This window comes from Ranitomeya imitator, chromosome 3 (assembly GCF_032444005.1).
Source record: "Ranitomeya imitator isolate aRanImi1 chromosome 3, aRanImi1.pri, whole genome shotgun sequence".
NCBI classification, from domain to species: Eukaryota; Metazoa; Chordata; class Amphibia; order Anura; family Dendrobatidae; genus Ranitomeya; species Ranitomeya imitator.
In genome coordinates, this window is record NC_091284.1 from 408,235,455 (window position 1) to 408,256,875 (window position 21,421).

At 42.5% G+C, this 21,421-nt stretch overlaps 1 protein-coding gene across 1 annotated transcript in view; it reads right to left on the bottom strand.

The window, feature by feature from the left end:
- Positions 1–7,318: 7,318 nt before the first annotated feature.
- Positions 7,319–21,421, bottom strand: part of RHBDL2 (rhomboid like 2) — an 83,147-nt gene continuing 69,044 nt past the window's right edge. Inside the window, exon 8 of the mRNA XM_069757120.1 lies at positions 7,319–10,615. Within this exon, the coding sequence (XP_069613221.1) occupies positions 10,436–10,615 (180 nt within the window). The 3' untranslated portion in view covers positions 7,319–10,435. The remainder of the gene's footprint in view (positions 10,616–21,421) is intronic.

Here is a 21,421-nt window from a genome sequence, read left to right on the forward strand (position 1 = left end):
AATATACTCACTGATTGCAGGGTGTCAGTGTGGTAATATACTCAGTGATAGCAGCGTGTCAGTGTGGTAATATACTCACTGATTGCAGCGTGTCAGTGTGGTAATATACTCACTGATTGCAGCGTGTCAGTGTGGTAATATACTCACTGATTGCAGGGTGTCAGTGTGGTAATATACTCAGTGATAGCAGCGTGTCAGTGTGGTAATATACTCACTGATTGCAGCGTGTCAGTGTGGTAATATACTCACTGATTGCAGCGTGTCAGTGTGGTAATATACTCACTGATAGCAGCGTGTCAGTGTGTTAGTATACTCACTGATTGCAGTGTGTCAGTGTGGTAATATACTCACTAATCGCAGTCTTCTCCTGTGTCTAGAGTTGCTCCCCTCCTGTTCTACGTCACCTGACGGCTGTTCAGACTCTCCAGGTCACGCTGGGCTCTATGTGACACATAGGTGGCTTTTACAATAGAAGTCTATGGAGCGTGAGAATGAGGCTCACAATGAGGATCCATAGACTTACATTGTAAAGAGACGTCCAGGTCACATAAAGCATAGCGGGAGCCGGGGTCTGAAGAGTGAAGACGTCACTCAGAGGAGAAGCCGAGCGGTGCTGAATACCGGAGAACACGGCGCTAGGTGAGTACATTAACACACTGACACTGCTCTAAGGCTACGTTCACATTGGCGCTCCGCCAATGTGCGTCGCTGTTGCGCCGGCGACGCAGCGGCGACGCAGCGGCGACGCGCCCCTATGTTTAACATAGGGGACGCGTGCGTTTTTTGGGTGGCATTTTTTGACACTTGCGTCGTTTACGACGCTAGCGTCGGACGCAAGAAAATGCAACAAGTTGCATTTTCTGTGCGTCCGATTCTCGTCAAAAAACGACGCACGCGTCGCAAAACGCGCGCGTTTTTGCATGCGTTTGTGCGCGTTTTTTCGTGCGTCGCGCGTTGTGTCGCCGACGCAGGGCGGCGCAACGCTAGTGTGAACGTAGCCTAACATGTACACGGGAACCAGGGGAAAAAACGTTAATAGGAGGATTACAGGCAGGATTATGTGCTGGATAATATGTTACTTGTATATTGTACTATGAGTACAGACATGATATAATAATAATATAATAATAATATAATAATAATAATAATCTTTATTTTTATATAGCGCTAACATATTCCGCAGCGCTTTACAGGTTGCACACATTATCATCGCTGTCCCTTTGGGGCTCACAATCTAAATTCCCTATCAGTATGTCTTTGGAATGATATACTATATTATTCGCACTTTATCCAGCATATAACATCAGATGTTTATGCACACAGTATATTACATAAAGTATTCTGTACAGGACAATATATGACTGCTATGTGACATACAGACATCAGACATTACATTAGTCACGTATTATCCTGTGCATACCATCATATGTCTCTGCACATAGTATGGGCGAATAATTTTTCAGAGGGGCCACATGACACACCACGACTGTCATGGAATCCAAACCAAAAGACTGAAGTGAATTCTGCTCAATATTATTATTAACATATTAATTACAATTCATATTAAAATATAATAATTATATCATACTAGATGGTGGCCCGATTCTAACGCATCGGGTATTCTAGAATATGCGTGTCCACGTAGTATATTGCCCAGTCACGTATATTGCCCAGCCACGTAGTATATTGCCCAGCCACATAGTATATTGACCAGCGACGTAGTATATTGCCTAGCCACGTAGTATATTGCCCAGCGACGTAGTATATTGCCTAGCCACGTAGTATATTGCCCAGTCACGTAGTATATTGCCCAGCGACGTAGTATATTGCCCAGTCACGTATTGCCCAGCCACATAGTATATAGCACAGCCCACGTAGTACGGTATATTGCCCAGCCACGTAGTATATTGCCCAGTCACGTAGTATATTGCCCAGCGACGTAGTATATTGCCCAGTCACGTAGTATATTGCCCAGCGACGTAGTATATTGCCCAGCCACATAGTATATTGCCCAGTCACGTATTGCCCAGCCACATAGTATATAGCACAGCCCACGTAGTACGGTATATTGCCCAGCCACGTAGTATATTGCCCAGTCACGTAGTATATTGCCCAGCGACGTAGTATATTGCCCAGCCACATAGTATATTGCCCAGTCACGTATTGCCCAGCTAAATAGTATATAGCACAGCCCACGTAGTACGGTATATTGCCCAGCCACATAGTATATAGCAGAGCCACGTAGTATATTGCCCAACCACATAGTATATAGCAGAGCCACGTAGTATATTGCCCAGTCACGTAGTATATTGGCCAGCACAGAGCCACGTAGTATAGAGACTTAAAAACAAAACAAAATAAACATATACTCACCTATAGCCCGTTGAAGTCCTGCTATACTCACCCTCCGCCGCCTTTCTCGCTCCTCGCCACGCTCCCGGGACCGCTCCATTGCAAGCGGCAGCTTGCGGTGCCGTCCCAGGGCTGGTGTGAGCAGGACCTATGATGACGTCGCGGTCACATGACCGACTGTGACGTCACGGCAGGTCCTTGTCGCACACCAGCCCTGGGACGGGAGCGGAAGCTGCCGCTTGCAATGGAGCGGTCCCGGGAGCGTGGCGAGGAGCGAGAAAGGCGGCAGAGGGTGAGTATAGCAGGTTTGTTCTTTTTTAATTATTTTTAACATGACCTATTTTTACTATTGATGCCGCATAGGCAGCATCAATAGTAAATAGTTGGGGACACACAGGGTTAATAGCAGCGGTAACGGCGGACAGACAGACAGATGGAAGTACCCCTTAGACAATTACAGTGGGGCAAAAAAGTATTTAGTCAGTCAGCAATAGTGCAAGTTCCACCACTTAAAAAGATGAGAGGCGTCTGTAATTTACATCATAGGTAGACCTCAACTATGGGAGACAAACTGAGAAAAAAAATCCAGAAAATCACATTGTCTGTTTTTTTTATCATTTTATTTGCATATTATGGTGGAAAATAAGTATTTGGTCAGAAACAAAATTTAATCTCAATACTTTGTAATATATCCTTTGTTGGCAATGACAGAGGTCAAACGTTTTCTGTAAGTCTTCACAAGGTTGCCACACACTGTTGTTGGTATGTTGGCCCATTTCTCCATGCAGATCTCCTCTAGAGCAGTGATTTTTTTGGCTTTTCGCTTGGCAACACGGACTTTCAACTCCCTCCAAAGGTTTTCTATAGGGTTGAGATCTGGAGACTGGCTAGGCCACTCCAGGACCTTGAAATGCTTCTTACGAAGCCACTCCTTCGTTGCCCTGGCGGTGTGCTTTGGATCATTGTCATGTTGAAAGACCCAGCCACGTTTCATCTTCAATGCCCTTGCTGATGGAAGGAGGTTTGCACTCAAAATCTCACGATACATGGCCCCATTCATTCTTTCATGTACCCGGATCAGTCGTCCTGGCCCCTTTGCAGAGAAACAGCCCCAAAGCATGATGTTTCCACCACCATGCTTTACAGTAGGTATGGTGTTTGATGGATGCAACTCAGTATTCTTTTTCCTCCAAACACGACAAGTTGTGTTTCTACCAAACAGTTCCAGTTTGGTTTCATCAGACCATAGGACATTCTCCCAAAACTCCTCTGGATCATCCAAATGCTCTCTAGCAAACTTCAGACGGGCCCGGACATGTACTGGCTTAAGCAGTGGGACACGTCTGGCACTGCAGGATCTGAGTCCATGGTGGCGTAGTGTGTTACTTAAGGTAGGCCTTGTTACATTGGTCCCAGCTCTCTGCAGTTCATTCACTAGGTCCCCCCGCGTGGTTCTGGGATTTTTGCTCACCGTTCTTGTGATCATTCTGACCCCACGGGGTGGGATTTTGCGTGGAGCCCCAGATCGAGGGAGATTATCAGTGGTCTTGTATGTCTTCCATTTTCTAATTATTGCTCCCACTGTTGATTTCTTCACTCCAAGCTGGTTGGCTATTGCAGATTCAGTCTTCCCAGCCTGGTCCAGGGCTACAATTTTGTTTCTGGTGTCCTTTGACAGCTCTTTGGTCTTCACCATAGTGGAGTTTGGAGTCAGACTGTTTGAGGGTGTGCACAGGTGTCTTTTTATACTGATAACAAGTTTAAACAGGTGCCATTACTACAGGTAATGAGTGGAGGAAAGAGGAGACTCTTAAAGAAGAAGTTACAGGTCTGTGAGAGCCAGAAATCTTGACTGTTTGCTTCTGACCAAATACTTATTTTCAACCATAATATGCAAAAAAAAATGATAAAAAAAACAGACAATGTGATTTTCTGGATTTTTTCTCTCAGTTTGTCTCCCATAGTTGAGGTCTAACTATGATGTAAATTACAGACGCCTCTCATCTTTTTAAGTGGTGGAACTTGCACTATTGCTGACTGACTAAATACTTTTTTGCCCCACTGTATGTATATAGATAGTTACTACAGTATGTGCACATGCCTACAGTGTTATATGCACTGATTATACCTGGACCTCACATTATAATAGATGGAATTATATATGACTAGATGGCAGCCCGATTCTAAAGAATCGGGAGTCTAGAATCCATATATACTTTATTTATTCAAATGTATAAGAATAATACAATTAATAAATAATAGTAAGAAAGAACAAAAAATGGCTGCACTTACCAGCTCTTGACAATTCTTGTTATTTAAGAAATTGCTGGGCAATAATGGACAATGTCCTTATGTGGCAAATAATAGAGCAATATACCCAATGTGGCAAAGAAGAGGTTAATAAACGGCAGTCTCTCAGTATAACAGTCAGTGAATAATAGGCAGTATATGGAGAAAACACCAAACAAAAGTTCAAAATTGGTGTGAAAATGTCACTGAACCACTTCACAACTAAATATATATAGTTTTGGTAAATGGTATTATCATTTTTTTGACGAAATTCGGCAGGAGCTTGAAGAGCAACGTCACTGGGCCCGCCTCCACGCAGTAGAAACTTGCTGTGAGGTAAAAATTCAAAAATCACACCAAAATGGCGGGCGGAGTGTGTCACAGTATGGCACGTTTCTGATTGGTCGCTCGCAGCAGGCTGCAACCAATCAGACACTGGACACTGTTGACGTCACTTATCTCCGGACATTAGCTCCGGACATTAGCTCCGGACAGGAAGTTGGCACAAATTGCAGGAAGTAGTATTCTAGGCAATTATATATTAGATATATGGTGTCCTGGAGCCAGGCTCAGGAGCAGTCAGGATCACTGTATACTTGTGTCTGACCCTGACTGGGAGTTATTGCTGCAGCTTGAATGGGTGACGCTGGAGCCGAAAACTCCACTGATAGTGACCTGGGCTGCATGAAAGTTCAAATGGGTGCAATAAATCCTCACACTCACTGTGCCTCAGAGGGACTGCAGACACAAGATGCAGGATTTGGCCGGGTCCTTGATCTCCTGACCCCTGCAGATCTCTTCTGACTCAGACTGCTCTCCAGTCCTCCACGAGGAAGCATCCTGGCCAGCGCGCTGCTGAGGTGAGATCAGAAGACACGGCTGCACAGTGTGCAGTGTGGGCGTGTCTACAATTCAGGGACGGACGGCCACCACTTCCAGGATTAATGTAGCACAGGGCACTGCCAAAAGCCATCTCCTAGGCAGCAGGAAGCTGGGCGGCCCGCATCTGTTGCTGAGGAGACAGGCCCGGGGGGCACTTGCCCTTTTGCCACCCGGCCCAGCCCGCCTCTGGGTGTAACTGATCCAGGTTTGTAGGTCGCCTTGCTTACACCTGCCTTTTCAACTTTACCCATACATTTTCAATAGGATTGAGATCAGGGCTTTATGATGGCCACTCCAAAACATTGACTTTGTTAACCTTAAGCCACTTTGTTACCATTTTGCCAGTATGCTTTGGGTCATTGTCCATTTGGAAGACCCATTTCCGCCCAAGCTTTAACTTCCTGGCTGATGTCTTGAGATGTTGCTTCAGTATTGCCACATAATCTTTTCTCATGATGCCATCTATTAAGTGAAGTGCACCAGTCCCTCCTGCAGCAAAACAAGCCCACAACATGATGCTGCCACCTCTGTGTTTCACAGTTGGGATGGTATTCTAAGGCACCCAAGCTTCTCCCATTTTCCTCCAAACCTAATCATGGTCATTATGCTCAAAAAGTTCAATTTTTCATCAGACCGCTGGATATGTCTACAAAAATTAAGGTCTTTGTTCCTGTGTGCATTTGCAAACATTAATCTGTTTTTTATATTTATTTTGGAGTAATGGCTTCATCCTTGCAGAGTGGCCTTTGAGCCCATGTTGATACAGTACTTGTTTCACTGTGGATAATGACACAATCTTACCAGCTTCCGCCATCATAGTCACAAGGTCTTTTGCTTTTGTCTTTGGGTTCATATGCACATCAGACCAAAGCATGTTCATCTCTAGGACACAGAACCGTTCTCCTTCCTGAGCGGTATGATGACTGGACATTCCCATCTTGTTTGTGCTTGCATATAATTGTTTGTAGAGATGATCGAGGCACCTTCAGGTATCTTGAAATTGTACCCGAGGATGAGACAGACTTGTGCAAGTCCACAATTCTCTTCCTGATATCTTGGCTGATTTCTTGAGACTTTCCCAAGTTGCTACACAAAGAAGCAGTGTGTTTCAGGTGTGCATTAAAATGCATCCACAGGTGTGTCTCTAATTAACTCAGACATTGCCAAACAACCTATCAGAAGCTTCCAAACACATGACATCATCATATGGGCAGTCCAGAATTTTTTAATGGCATAGTAATCTTAGTGTATGTAAACCTTTAACTTTGCAGTAAGTAATAAAAATGCCTTAAAACATTCTCTCTCTCATTATTCTAGCATTTGGAAAATATTAATAATTATGGTAATCCTATTTGACCGAAAACAGGAAAGGTTTATTCTGATTTCATGCCAGATATTGAGAAAAACATGGATATGTGTCTTTTTATATAGTTTACGTAAGCTTCTGGTTTCAACTGTATATCTATATTAAACTACAGTTGAATAATACATTACAGTTAAGTATTTGTCATTTTTACTACACTCCGTATGATAGAATTTGTCCTTTATAATCTTCTTTTTTCACCAAATATATTGTCATGATTAAAAGTCCCCTTTTAGAGTTCAATACCCGTAGTAGCATTATATTTTGATATATACTATCATGTTTTTATGCACATCTCAATTTTATTGTTTTCACAATGAATGCAAAATTTCATTTTGGAGATGCGGATGCTGGATTACCCGTTTTCCTTACCACCTATGTTGAACCAGCAACCTGGAGTTTATCCATGGATGTTATTCCACACCGGTCAGCTGAATAAACATTTTTTCCTTTTTAATTTATTTACTAAAAACAAGAAAATTAACTTGCACAAATTATGGCTGTTACATTGGATAATATGTTTGGCGTTAACAATCAATGATAGAAAACATGTCAGTTTCACAATATTACAGTTATTAAATATATACTGAAAATACAGCAAAACTTTGCCCTATGTTTGAAAGTTTGTCTCTGTACATGATTGTGACAGCCCTATCCAGGTGATGCCAATACCATACCATGTATAGTACTTATAAAAGGTATGTAGAATCCTTACAGAATCCTAAATACTAAATTAAAACACAGATTTATATTACACTAATTTTCCTGCTTTTTATTGGCCATAGGATATGTATACTTTTTTGGCATCTTACTGCACCTTGGTCTAAAATAAGTAAACAATGGACAACTTCTCTGACTTGCAAACTTTTGCACCAGTTTACACAATATGATGTTTGTCTTCATAAGTCAAGAAAATGTGAAAAACTGCAAGATAGTACAACTGTCCCGATAGGGCTACTTGGGAAGGATGCCTTACTAGTTTTATAGCCAATGTTGTTCACTGTCCATGCATCTATATGGTGTTATCATTTGTTGTAGTTCCTAATTTCTAGAGGAAAATCAAGGCTTTGAGTGTGGTTATTTGACCTACTTCCATAATCAAAAAACTGTTGACCAAGTGGATAAACCTACATATGGTGCTCATGATTTAACCACCACTGTCAGATGAGTTAGGGGAATAACTGTAGAGGGTGCAGGGATTGGAACCTTTCCTGGGCTTTAGAGCCAAAGGGGACCTCAAAGCTTCCTTTGGCCTAAATGAGAAGGCCAATGCTATTAAAGAACCATAATATTTGTGGGCCGTGTTTAAGATTTTCAATTAGGGCCCATGAGCTTCAAGTTAGGCAAATGGATGAAGTCACTCTGTTCCCTCTGATGCTGACTACAGTGGTTCCTGGTTTGGTGCTGAGTGGCATATGAATGCAACCAATGGCCCCTTAAATAAAGGGCATCTATCTCCCTGTGCAGAGGTGAAAAAGGTGAGTATGTGGGAGCACCTGGGAAATGCTAAATAGAGGCTTGCACAAAGTCTAACCATGGACGGCTATTTTGACTTGACAGATATCCGAATATCCTAGTTTCAATTAAAATCATATAGTACATCAAATAATAAAATAAATACGTAAAATAAATTAAATACATGTAACCCATTTTCTATGCACTGTGACAAAAATGCAAGCTGTAATCAGCTATAATGGAAAATTTGTCAAAATTATATTTAATAAATTGTCCCTTACAAAACAACCTTTACCCTAATTTTTTATTTTCAGAAAATGCATAGAATATTTTTATGGAAAATTGCTTAAAATCTCATGTGCTAAACTGAATGAAATATGGCTGTATGCATTCTACGTTTCTGACAATATGATACACATTAGTAAACATGATTTTAATACTAACAGCAACTTATTGACCTCATCCTACCGAAACATAGGGTAAGTGCACATTTGACTGAAAGCCTGTTTTTGAGATACCGTAATTGGGAGTAATAGCGGGTTAAATGCCACAGCTATCTGAAGTGCATGGATATCCGGAGTCATTTATAATAATTGTTTAAAAACTGGATAACCTCTTTCATTTTTAAGAAGTGACTTACAGTTGTAGTGACGAGCGAACATGCTCGGATAACATTTTATCTGACCATGCCCTGGTGTTATCCGTGTATCTCGAGAGTGCTTGTAGACAGCCTGAACTCATGCAGGGATTTCGTTTTTGTTAGCTAAGTTCACACTACGTTATGTGAACCCATTAAACGGACAACGTTACACCGCGGCATAACGCGGTGTAACGTAGTCCGTTAACGCCGCCATTGCTTGTAATGGCGAACGCATCGCTAGTGCACGCCCACATTGGGCGTGCACTAGCGATGTGCCGTCATTTGAGTGACGGACCTCGAACGCTGCTTGCAGCGTTCGCGGTCCGTTCCTCGCTAGCGCAGATCGGGCATCTGCGCTAGCGGGATCGGCAAACGCGATCCCTTTTTCGACATTGCGTTAGCACAGTCCACAGCGCTATGCGCTAAACGGACTGCCCTAACGCAATGTGACCCTAGCCTTAGACAGCCTGAACACATGTGGGGATTCCTTAACAGCCACAAATCATGCAGCCGCAGGGACTCAAACATAATATACGAGCACTCTCAAGATACATGGTAACACCCAAGCATGGTCGGATAAGACGTTATTCGAGCACGTGCGCTCATCACTAGTAACTTGGAAGAAACAAACAAGATTAAAAAAATAGGAAAAGTGCACCCTTCTATTGGTGACAAATGGAAGGTATGAAACTAAATGTTAAGTATGAGCTGAAATAGGATGCCATTATTAACTTCATATATGCAATGAATATTAGTAAAAGAGCTTCAACAAAAGTTTTTGATATACCAGCTGGGGCTCAAAGAAGTAAAAGATATGGAGATGTCAGGATGGTGGCACTCGGGACAGGTACAATATTATTGATCATTAGATCTCCTAAACATTGTTGTACATATTACATTTAAATTAGCGGTATAAAAAAGGGTGAACTATATATTCGTTATAAGATCCATCAAGTATTAACCATAGCATATCAAGGCACGTCATGACTGAGCGTTCAACCACAGAATACTGTCTAATTCCAATATTTCAAATATACAGCTATAAATCAAAACTTTTTCTTCCCAAGTAAACGTTGTGTTGAGGTATAACATAGGACTGCTGAAGCTTGTGAACTTCATTCAGGTGAAGTTGCATCATGGCACGCTGGTCAGTGATCACCGTATTCACTTTTTCAGCTGAAATTATCTAGTTGTATCCAAATTCTGAGCATTGTTCAAAGAGTTAATAATGTTGATATATCCATGGTCCAGGACAAGAGCTTAGCTATAATGGGAGCAGAGGTAGTAGTTGCTCCCTAGATCGAAGTCTTCTTTTTAAAAAAAAGACACCCATATAAGTAGCACTTGGTGGTTAAAAGCTCTTTTTGCATTTTGGTTATGAAGCTCCAATTTCCCATAAGTTAGATATTAAAGGTTGTATATGTTGTGGTTTTTCCATTAGTATGTAATAAAGGTTAGGGTGCTGGAGACAAGAATATATTGAAGAGTACAGCGAAAACCAGGAAAGTGATATATGCAGCAATGCAGATCCAGAACCTCGGGTCCTTTATGAGGTTTTTGTCAAAGCAGCTGAAAACTGTGTAACCTATAGACATTCCTGCAAGCCCTCCTGCAAAGTGAGCAACGAATGAGACCTAGATGTGAAAGCGAGGAAAACAGTGGTTAATGCCTATAAAAAAAACAACATTTTTTAATTAACCATAGCTACAAATACAACTATGATGCTGTACTTCATTTTTTTTTTTTTTAAAAAGCATGTATGTCATATTTTGCCAATTCAGAATAAATTGTCTACAAAAATGCCTTGTCCATGTTTACTGTACTTCTTTCCATACATCGGACTTTCTGCTGTAGCTTTGTATTTTTTTTGCATTCAGTAGAACATTTTTTTCCCCTTAAAAATACAAGGTAATTAGTGATGATCGAATAGTGTAATATTAGGATTCGGGAAAATTATCACAAATAATTTCTAATATCTGTGTATTCGTACCAAATAACGAATCCAATTCAAGTCAATGTGAAAGCCGAATATTTTTCGGATGGACCCAAGAAACAAGACTGGGGGCTTGAGAAAAAAGCTGAAATTGAAGGGAAAGAGCTAAAACTAAATGGGAACAATATGGAGAAGCTGCCTGCATGCCTTTCTGACTCACATATGGTATCTGGCAATAATATTGTGAGACTATTGTGCCGGTTTGACGGATTTATAAAAAGACCTACCAAACCTACATTTTTTTTAAAGGGAAAAATGCTAAGAAACTTTTTTTTCCCTTTATAAGTACATGTATATAATGCAAAATAAAACCAAATGATAGCTCTCCTTTAGCGTATGTTCAGACGAAGCGTTTTGGCTTTAGTTTTTCCTTTTACATTTGTGAGGGCCCTCAATCCTACATTTGGGAGGTCCCCCCCTAATTCCAAATCGTTAGCTAGATAGTGGAATACATATTCCCCATCCCTTTACAATGCCAGTAAATGCTAAGAAACACTTTTTTCCTTCATAATTACATGTATATAACGCAAAAAATTTTAAAAAATTATACCTCCCCTTTAGCATATGTTCACATGGAGCATTTAGGCTTTAGTTTTTCCTTTAACATTTGTGAGGGCTCTCACTCCTACATTTGGGAGCACCCTCCCTCATGCCAAACAGTTAGCAAGATAGTGGAATACATATTCCCCATCCCTTCACAATGCCATTTCAAACATGCCCATTTGAATTTTGGGCATTGTCTGCCACCACCACGTCCACTGCCATGTCATTATGCAGTCATCGCTTATAATTTTCAGAGGGCCACCAGGTGCTGTGAAACCTACGTTTTGTAAACTACATGGTTCATTTTTGCCACTGGATCACAATGGAACAACTGTCATAGCAGGCGAAGCCACTGTAAGGTGAATATAATACAGGAGTTGGCGGAGCTGTATGATCAATATCAGTAAATTGGATTGTACCAGACACCAAAAGCATTAGAATTAAATTTTGAATACAGTGTATGCAAGCGAGGGCCTGTATTGTGGTTTTTCTATCAGGCCTGAAACCCATGTCAGGAACATGTACAAACCTCATTTTACTTGGAAGCAGCCTCCTCAAGGGAAAGAGACAGGAGTGCCATTGACCAATCTGCACAAGCCCACACATTTTCCATTAGTTTAATAGTGTATCTTTATCTAGTAGTTGTGCGACTGGCACAAAGCCTGCAGAGATATGCAAACTCTCTATCTATTTATCTCTAATTTTCATGAGTCTGCTCATGCCGCATATAATAAAGCTGATGTCTTAAAAAAAAAATGCCACACATTGCTAGATATATTGAATTTGTACATAACACCTCTGTGAGGGTACTTGTCAAAAATAAAGCCAAGAATTTTTTTTTCATAAGCATAAAGCATTCAATATGAGAAAGGGTGACGTTAAGGGACATAGATGCGGTGGTGCCCGCCAAGGCCGTGTTACAGAAGGTGATTGGATCTCGTTCCAGCTTCTTGTCAAAATGTGGTCATCACTGTATGCCACTGATGAACCCAGACAATTGCCAGGACCTTGTGCGATGGATGGCAGACAAAGGCTCCAGCGTAAGATTTGTCAAAAAATCCCAGATGTGAGTGTAACCTAGGAAAAAAGGGTACCCAAAAAGAGCCAAATAATTTTAAAATTTACTTTTTATTAATAATATAGTAAAAAATAAACAATTAAAAATTCCAAGAGAGAATAGAAAAAGGAGGGACATGGGACTCAAAAATTAAATAGCTGCTACATAGTAAAGGTAGGACAGTGTCCAAATCCATGATAGGCTCAACAGCTGAATTCTGAATTCACAAAGGGACCAATGGTGTAAACCAAAATTAATTTCCAAAAAATTCAATACGGACCAAATTATTAAAGTACTAAGTGCTAAATGATAAATACATCTCTACAACAGTAATAATAAATAGTGATGAGCGAGTATACTCGTGATCTCCGAGTATTTGTAAGTGCTCAGAGATTTAGTTTTTGTTAACACAGCTGCATGATTTACGGCTGCTAGACAGGCTGAATACATGTGAGGAATGCCTGGTTGCTAGGGAATCCCCACATGTATTCAAGATGTGTAGCAGCTGTATATCATTCATCTGAGGTGAAGAAAACTAAATCTCCGAGCAGTTACAAATGCTCGGAGATCACTCGAGCGTGCTCGGGAAAACCCGAGCAACGAGTATACTCGCTCATCACTAATAATAAAGTAATAATCAGAATTAATTAGATTATAGATGTACATTCATATAATAACTCAATCAATATTGGAACATCATATCAAGAAATACTAATTGGTACAGTTCTCTTAAAAATCCTTTAAATGAGTTCACAATGGCTGAGAGGGGTACCAACAATTTTGATCACTTGTGTATATACTTTACCCTTGTAGTGATTGTTTTCAAATGGCTGAGATGCACATATGCCTGATAAACTATGCTTTTTTTGGCAAGGGATTATGCACAATATTATGATGCCTCTCAGCCATTGTGAACTCATTTAAAGGGAAGGTGCCATCAAAAAAAATTTTTTTTCAGAAATTGTAAAAATGTAAAGAATTAATGATTACATTTTCTTAAAAAATATTATCATTTGTTTATAATTTAGTAAAATATGAAAAATAATTTGAAAAGTTTTGGAATTTCCACTTTTCAACACTAGGGGGAGCAGCTGCTGAAATTTCAGAAAAACCTAGTGTACAACTAGCTCACATTACAGCACTGCAGTAAATATGGGCGGAGTCTGCTGACCTGTGTGATGTCTCCTCTCCTCCCCTTCTGGGTGTTTGCTAAGGGATTAGAGAGGATGATATTCAGGAACCCAGTGAGCAGCCATTTTGTTGGTGACTGCAGAGTATGGCTGTCGTCACACTAGCAGTATGTGGTCAGTATTTTATCTCAGTATTTGTAAGCCAAAACCAGGAGAGGAACAATTAGAGGAAAAGTATAATAGAAACGACATGAGTCATTCAGGAGAAAAAACGCATCCTGCAAAGTTGTCTGCAGGATGCGTTTTTTCCCCATAGACTAACATTACCGACGCATTGCGACGTATTGCCACACGTCGTAACTGTCGTGCGACGGTTGCGTCATGTTTTGGTGGACCGCCGCCACAAAAAAGTTACATGTAATGTTTGTGCATCGAGTCCACCATTTTCAACCGCACATGCACGGCAGAAACTCCGCCCCCTCATGCCCAGACCTTACAATGGGGCAGCGGAAGCGTCGTAAGACTGCTTCCGCTGCCCACGTTGGACATTTCTTTCACAGCATGCGTCGGTACGACGCACTGCGACGGGCCCGTACCGATGCTAGTGTGAAAGCAGCCTTATACTGACAAGTCTACGGTCACCGAGGATGGCAGGCAGCATGGATTCTGGGAGATATGTGGTGGAAGGAGCAGGATGACAGCAGCACAGAGTATTTCAGGAGAGCAGTGTGCTGGTCTATAGGGGCCCCCTGTTCGGTGTGCGGAGCAGCCAGGGATTGTACATAGAGCGCTGTCTTTTATACTCATGGATGGACCATCTGCTTGTTTGCTCCACTGAAATCCAGGAAACATTTCTGCGGATTGATGGCCTGTTCTGATCCAGACTTTGCATGCAGACTCCATTCCCCTCCTCAGATCCTGTCTTCCCCATCCTGTCCTAGCAATATGTGAAAGCAAGGCGACAGGCGCAGTCTGGGGTGACGCTGGGAAGGAAATGTAGCCATATAGTAACAATAATAATGAGACGCCTCTCTTCAGCTGCCTCACCAGCCTTCCCCTGACTGCACCTAACTGGAGGTCATGCTGCCCCCTCTATTACCCCAGACCCGCGTGCAGGTGCTCAGCCAGAACCACCATAGAATGGGTCCGCTTTCTGAAGATAATACTGCCATAGTGTTCTCACATAATACCGCCATATAGATCACACACAATACTATCAAATAGATCACACAATACTGTCATACAGTTCTCACATAATACCACCATATAGATCACACATAATACCGCCAGTGTTCTCACATACCGCCATATATATCACACATAATACCGCCAGTGTTCTCACATACCGCCATATAGATCACACATAATACCGCCAGTGTTCTCACATACCGCCATATAGATCACACATAATACTGCCATAGTGTTCTCACATAATACCTCCATATAGATCACACATAATACTGCCATAGTGTTCTCACATAATACCGCCATATAGATCACACATAATACTGCCATAGTGTTCTCACATAATACCGCCATATAGATCACACATAATACTGCCATAGTGTTCACATAATACCGCCATATAGATCACACAACACTGCCATAGTGTTCTCACATACCGCCATATAGATCACACATAATACTGCCATAGTGTTCTCACATAATACCGCCATATAGATCACACATAATGCTGCCAGTGTTCTCACATAATACCGCCATATAGATCACACACAATACCACCATATAATTCTCACAATACTGATCAAGCATAATACCACCATACAGATCACATAATACCGTCATATAGATCTCACATAATGCCATAATACAGCATGACGCCCGCAGCTCCTGTTATCGCACGCATTGAGTTGTGTGTGCAATGGGGAAAGATATGCAGGGGGGAGAGGAGTGCATAGAAGTGGATTAGATACACGGTTCACCAGACAGTATCACACAAGAGAGGATTAGATACACGGTTCACCAGACAGTATCACACAGGAGAGGATTAGATACACGGCTCAGCATAATATCACACAGTATAGGATTAGATACACGGCTCAGCAGACAGTATCACACAGGAGAGGATTAGATACATGGCTCAGCAGACAATATCACACAGGAGAGGATTAGATACACGGCTCAGCAGACAATATCACACAGGAGGATTAGATACACAGGTCAGCACAGGATAGGATTAGATACACGGCTCAGCAGACAATATCACACAGGAGAGGATTAGATACACGGCTCAGCAGTCAGTATTCCACAAGAGGATTAGATACACAGGTCAGCACAGGATAGGATTAGATACACGGCTCAGCAGACACTATCACACAGGAGAGGATTAGATACACGGCTCACCAGACAGTATCACACAGGAGAGGATTAGATACACGGCTCAGCAGTCAGTATTCCACAGGATTAGATACACAGGTCAGCACAGGATAGGATTAGATACACGGCTCACCAGACAGTATCACACAGGAGAGGATTAGATACACGGCTCAGCAGACAGTATCACACAGGATAGGATTAGATACACGGCTCAGCAGACACTATCACACAGGAGAGGATTAGATACACGGCTCACCAGACAGTATCACACAGGAGAGGATTAGATACACGGCTCAGCAGTCAGTATTCCACAGGATTAGATACACAGGTCAGCACAGGATAGGATTAGATACACTGCTCAGCAGACACTATCACACAGGAGAGGATTAGATGCATGGCTCAGCACAGTATAGTGATAGATGCAGGGTCCGATGTCCTGTGAGGAGCTGCAGTGAGAGGTCGAGCAGCACAGAGCCTCCCCCATCCCCCTCTGTTACCTCTCTGCAGCTCCTGATAAGAGAACATCAGACCACAGCACTTCAGACTCTCTAGCGATTCTAGAGATTCAGCCAGACACCAGGCAGCAGAGGACAGGGAACGCCGCTGACAGTGTGAGGGGAGACAGATGGAGCTGCCCCTCCAACAGCACAGCTGTCAGTCACAGTGGAGCTCACAGGTACACTCCACTGTAGGCTGAAGCAAGATGGCGCCGATCTCCTGCCGCTGCTGTGATGTGGAGACAGCCCAGGGGGCGTGGCCACATCAGAGCAGAGAGCAGCTGAGCTTATAATGGTAGTAGCTATGGGGTCGCCTTCCGACTGCAGATGTCTATGTCCAGGGCTGCCGTATGTGAAGACTGTAAGTGTCGTGCAGCTACACTTACAGTCCTGCAAATGAAAATGGCGGCGCCCAGTGGCAGAAAAAAAAATGAATAAAAAAAAACAATAAATACTATGCACTTGAAAATAACTTATAAAAATAAGGAATTAAAGAGGTTTTTTTTTTTTTACAATATTAAAACGCGGCACCTTCCCTTTAAAGGATTTTTAAGAGGACGGTACCTGTTGTGAATTCTGTGGCAGATCTCCCTCCTGTGGTCACAAGTGGTACTTCGGCTGATTCTCTCTGGGAGCTTCCGTTTGTGGAGGAAAGTGGTACTGCGGCTTCTGAGTTTCCTCCCTCAGGTGATCTGGTGAGGTCGTTAGGTGCTTCTCTACTTAACTCCACCTAATGCTTTGATCCATGCTTCCTGTCAATGTTCCAGTGTTGGACTTGTTTTTCCCTGGATCATTCCTGTGGCCTGCTGCTCTGCATAGCTAAGTTCTACTTTGCTATTTGTTTGCTATTTTTTCTGTCCAGCTTGTCTAATTGTTTTGCTGGAAGCTCTGGGACGAAAAGGGTGTACCTCCGTGCCGTTAGTTCGGTACGGAGGGTCTTTTTGCCCCCTTTGCGTGGTTTTCTTTAGGGTTTTGTGTAGACCGCAAAGTTATCTTTCCTATCCTCGCTCTGTTAAGAAAGTCGGGCCTCACTTTGCTGAATCTATTTCATCCCTACGTTTGTCTTTTCATCTTAACTCACAGTCATTATATGTGGGGGGCTGCCTTTTCCTTTGGGGTATTTCTCTGAGGCAAGGTAGGCTTATTTTCTATCTTCAGGCTAGTTAGTTTCTCAGGCTGTGCCGAGTTGCATAGGCAGAGTTAGGCGCAATCCACGGCTGCCTCTAGTGTTGTTTGGAGAGGATTAGGGATTGCGGTCTGCAGAGTTCCCACGTCTCAGAGCTAGTTCTATTATTTTGGGTTATTGTCAGATCACTGTATGTGCTCTGACCGCTATGTCCATTGTGATACTGAATTGCCTATCACAACAGTACAGGAAGCCTAAAGTGCTAATGATTCTCAATAGAGGGAAAAAAGAAGTTCTGAGACCATTCTTTTTTCTTTGCACTGTGTTTTGCCTTTTTTTTCCCCTAGACATTTGGGTGGTTCAGGACACAGGTGTAGCAATGGACATTAAAGGTCTGTCTTCATGTGTGGATCAGCTCACGGCAAGAGTTCAAAATATTCAAGATTTTGTGGTTCAGAATTCTTTGTTAGAACCGAGAATTCCTATTCCAGATTTGTTTTTTGGAGATAGAACTAAATTTCTGAGTTTCAAAAATAATTGTAAACTATTTCTGGCTTTGAAACCTCGCTCCTCTGGTGACCCAGTTCAACAGGTTAGGATCGTCATTTCTTTTTTGCGTGGCGACCCTCAGGACTGGGCATTTTCTCTTGCGTCAGGAGATCCTGCATTAAGTAATATCGATGCGTTTTTCCTGGCGTTTGGATTGCTGTACGATGAGCCTAATTCAGTGGATCAGGCAGAAAAAAATTTGCTGGCTCTTTGTCAGGCTCAGGATGAGATAGAGGTACAGTGGGGCAAAAAAGTATTTAGTCAGTCAGCAATAGTGCAAGTTCCACCACTTAAAAAGATGAGAGGCGTCTGTAATTTACATCATAGGTAGACCTCAACTATGGGAGACAAACTGAGAAAAAAAAAATCCAGAAGATCACATTGTCTGTTTTTTTATCATTTTTTTTGCATTTTATGGTGGAAAATAAGTATTTGGTCAGAAACAAACAATCAAGATTTCTGGCTCTCACAGACCTGTAACTTCTTCTTTAAGAGTCTCCTCTTTTCTCCACTCATTACCTGTAGTAATGGCACCTGTTTAAACTTGTTATCAGTATAAAAAGACACCTGTGCACACCCTCAAACAGTCTGACTCCAAACTCCACTATGGTGAAGACCAAAGAGCTGTCAAAGGACACCAGAAACAAAATTGTAGCCCTGCACCAGGCTGGGAAGACTGAATCTGCAATAGCCAACCAGCTTGGAGTGAAGAAATCAACAGTGGGAGCAATAATTAGAAAATGGAAGACATACAAGACCACTGATAATCTCCCTCGATCTGGGGCTCCACGCAAAATCCCACCCTGTGGGGTCAGAATGATCACAAGAACGGTGAGCAAAAATCCCAGAACCACGCGGGGGGACCTAGTGAATGAACTGCAGAGAGCTGGGACCAATGTAACAAGGCTTACCATAAGTAACACACTTCACCACCATGGACTCAGATCCTGCAGTGCCAGACGTGTCCCACTGCTTAAGCCAGTGCATGTCCGGGCCCGTCTGAAGTTTGCTAGAGAGCATTTGAATGATCCAGAGGAGTTTTGGGAGAATGTCCTATGGTCTGATGAAACCAAACTGGAACTGTTTGGTAGAAACACAACTTGTCGTGTTTGGAGGAAAAAGAATACTGAGTTGCATCCATCAAACACCATACCTACTGTAAAGCATGGTGGTGGAAACATCATGCTTTGGGGCTGTTTCTCTGCAAAGGGACCAGGACGACTGATCCGGGTACATGAAAGAATGAATGGGGCCATGTATCGTGAGATTTTGAGTGCAAACCTCTTCCATCAGCAAGGGCATTGAAGATGAAATGTGGCTGGGTCTTTCAACATGACAATGATCCAAAGTACACCGCCAGGGCAACGAAGGAGTGGCTTCGTAAGAAGCATTTCAAGGTCCTGGAGTGGCCTAGCCAGTCTCCAGATCTCAACCCTATAGAAAACCTTTGGAGGGAGTTGAAAGTCCGTGTTGCCAAGCGAAAAGCCAAAAACATCACTGCTCTAGAGGAGATCTGCATGGAGGAATGGGCCAACATACTAACAACAGTGTGTGGCAACCTTGTGAAGACTTACAGAAAACGTTTGACCTCTGTCATTGCCAACAAAGGATATATTACAAAGTATTGAGATGAAATTTTGTTTCTGACCAAATACTTATTTTCCACCATAATATGCAAATAAAATGTTAAAAAAACAGACAATGTGATTTTCTGGATTTTTTTTTCTCAGTTTGTCTCCCATAGTTGAGGTCTACCTATGATGTAAATTACAGACGTCTCTCATCTTTTTAAGTGGTGGAACTTGCACTATTGCTGACTGACTAAATACTTTTTTGCCCCACTGTATATTGTCAGAAATTTAGAAAGTGGTCCATTCTCACTCAATGGAATGAATCTGCGCTGGCAGCTATATTCAGAAAGGGTCTCTCTGAAGCCCTTAAGGATGTCATGGTGGGATTTCCTATGCCTGCTGGTTTGAATGAGTCTATGTCTTTGGCCATTCAGATCGGTCGACGCTTGCGTGAGCGTAAATCTGTGCACCATTTGGCGGTATTACCTGAGATTAAACCTAAGTCTATGCAGTGCGATAGGACTATGACCAGAGTTGAACGGCAAGAACACAGACGTCTGAATGGGCTGTGTTTCTACTGTGGTGAATCCACTCATGCTATCTCTGATCGTCCTAAGCGCACTAAGCGGTTCGCTAGGTCTGCCACAATTGGTACAGTACAGTCAAAATTTCTTCTGTCCGTTACCTTGATCTGCTCTTTGTCATCGTATTCTGTCATGGCGTTTGTGGATTCAGGCGCTGCCCTGAATTTGATGGACTTGGAATATGCTAAGCGTTGTGGGTTTTTCTTGGAGCCCTTGCAGTGTCCTATTCCATTGAGAGGAATTGATGCTACGCCTTTGGCCAAGAATAAGCCTCAATACTGGACCCAGCTGACCATGTGCATGGCTCCTGCACATCAGGAGGTTATTCGCTTTCTGGTGTTGCATAATCTGCATGATGTGGTCGTGTTGGGGTTGCCATGGCTACAAGCCCATAATCCAGCATTGGATTGGAAATCCATGTCGGTGTCCAGCTGGGGTTGTCAGGGGGTACATGGTGATGTTCCATTTCTGTCAATTTCGTCATCCACCCCTTCTGAGGTTCCAGAGTTCTTGTCTGATTACCGGGATGTATTTGATGAGCCCAAGTCCGATGCCCTACCTCCGCATAGGGATTGTGATTGTGCTATCAATTTGATTCCTGGTAGTAAATTCCCAAAAGGTCGACTGTTTAATTTATCCGTGCCTGAGCACACCGCTATGCGCAGTTATGTGAAGGAATCCCTGGAGAAGGGGCATATTCGCCCGTCATCGTCGCCATTAGGAGCAGGGTTCTTTTTTGTAGCCAAGAAGGATGGTTCGCTGAGACCTTGTATAGATTACCGCCTTCTTAATAAGATCACTGTTAAATTTCAGTACCCCTTGCCATTGTTATCTGATTTGTTTGCTCGGATTAAGGGGGCTAGTTGGTTCACCAAGATAGATCTTCGTGGTGCGTATAATCTGGTGCGAATCAGGTGAGGCGATGAATGGAAAACTGCATTTAATACGCCCGAGGGTCATTTTGAGTATCTAGTGATGCCATTCGGACTTGCCAATGCTCCATCAGTGTTTCAGTCCTTTATTCATGACATCTTCCGAGAGTACCTGGATAAA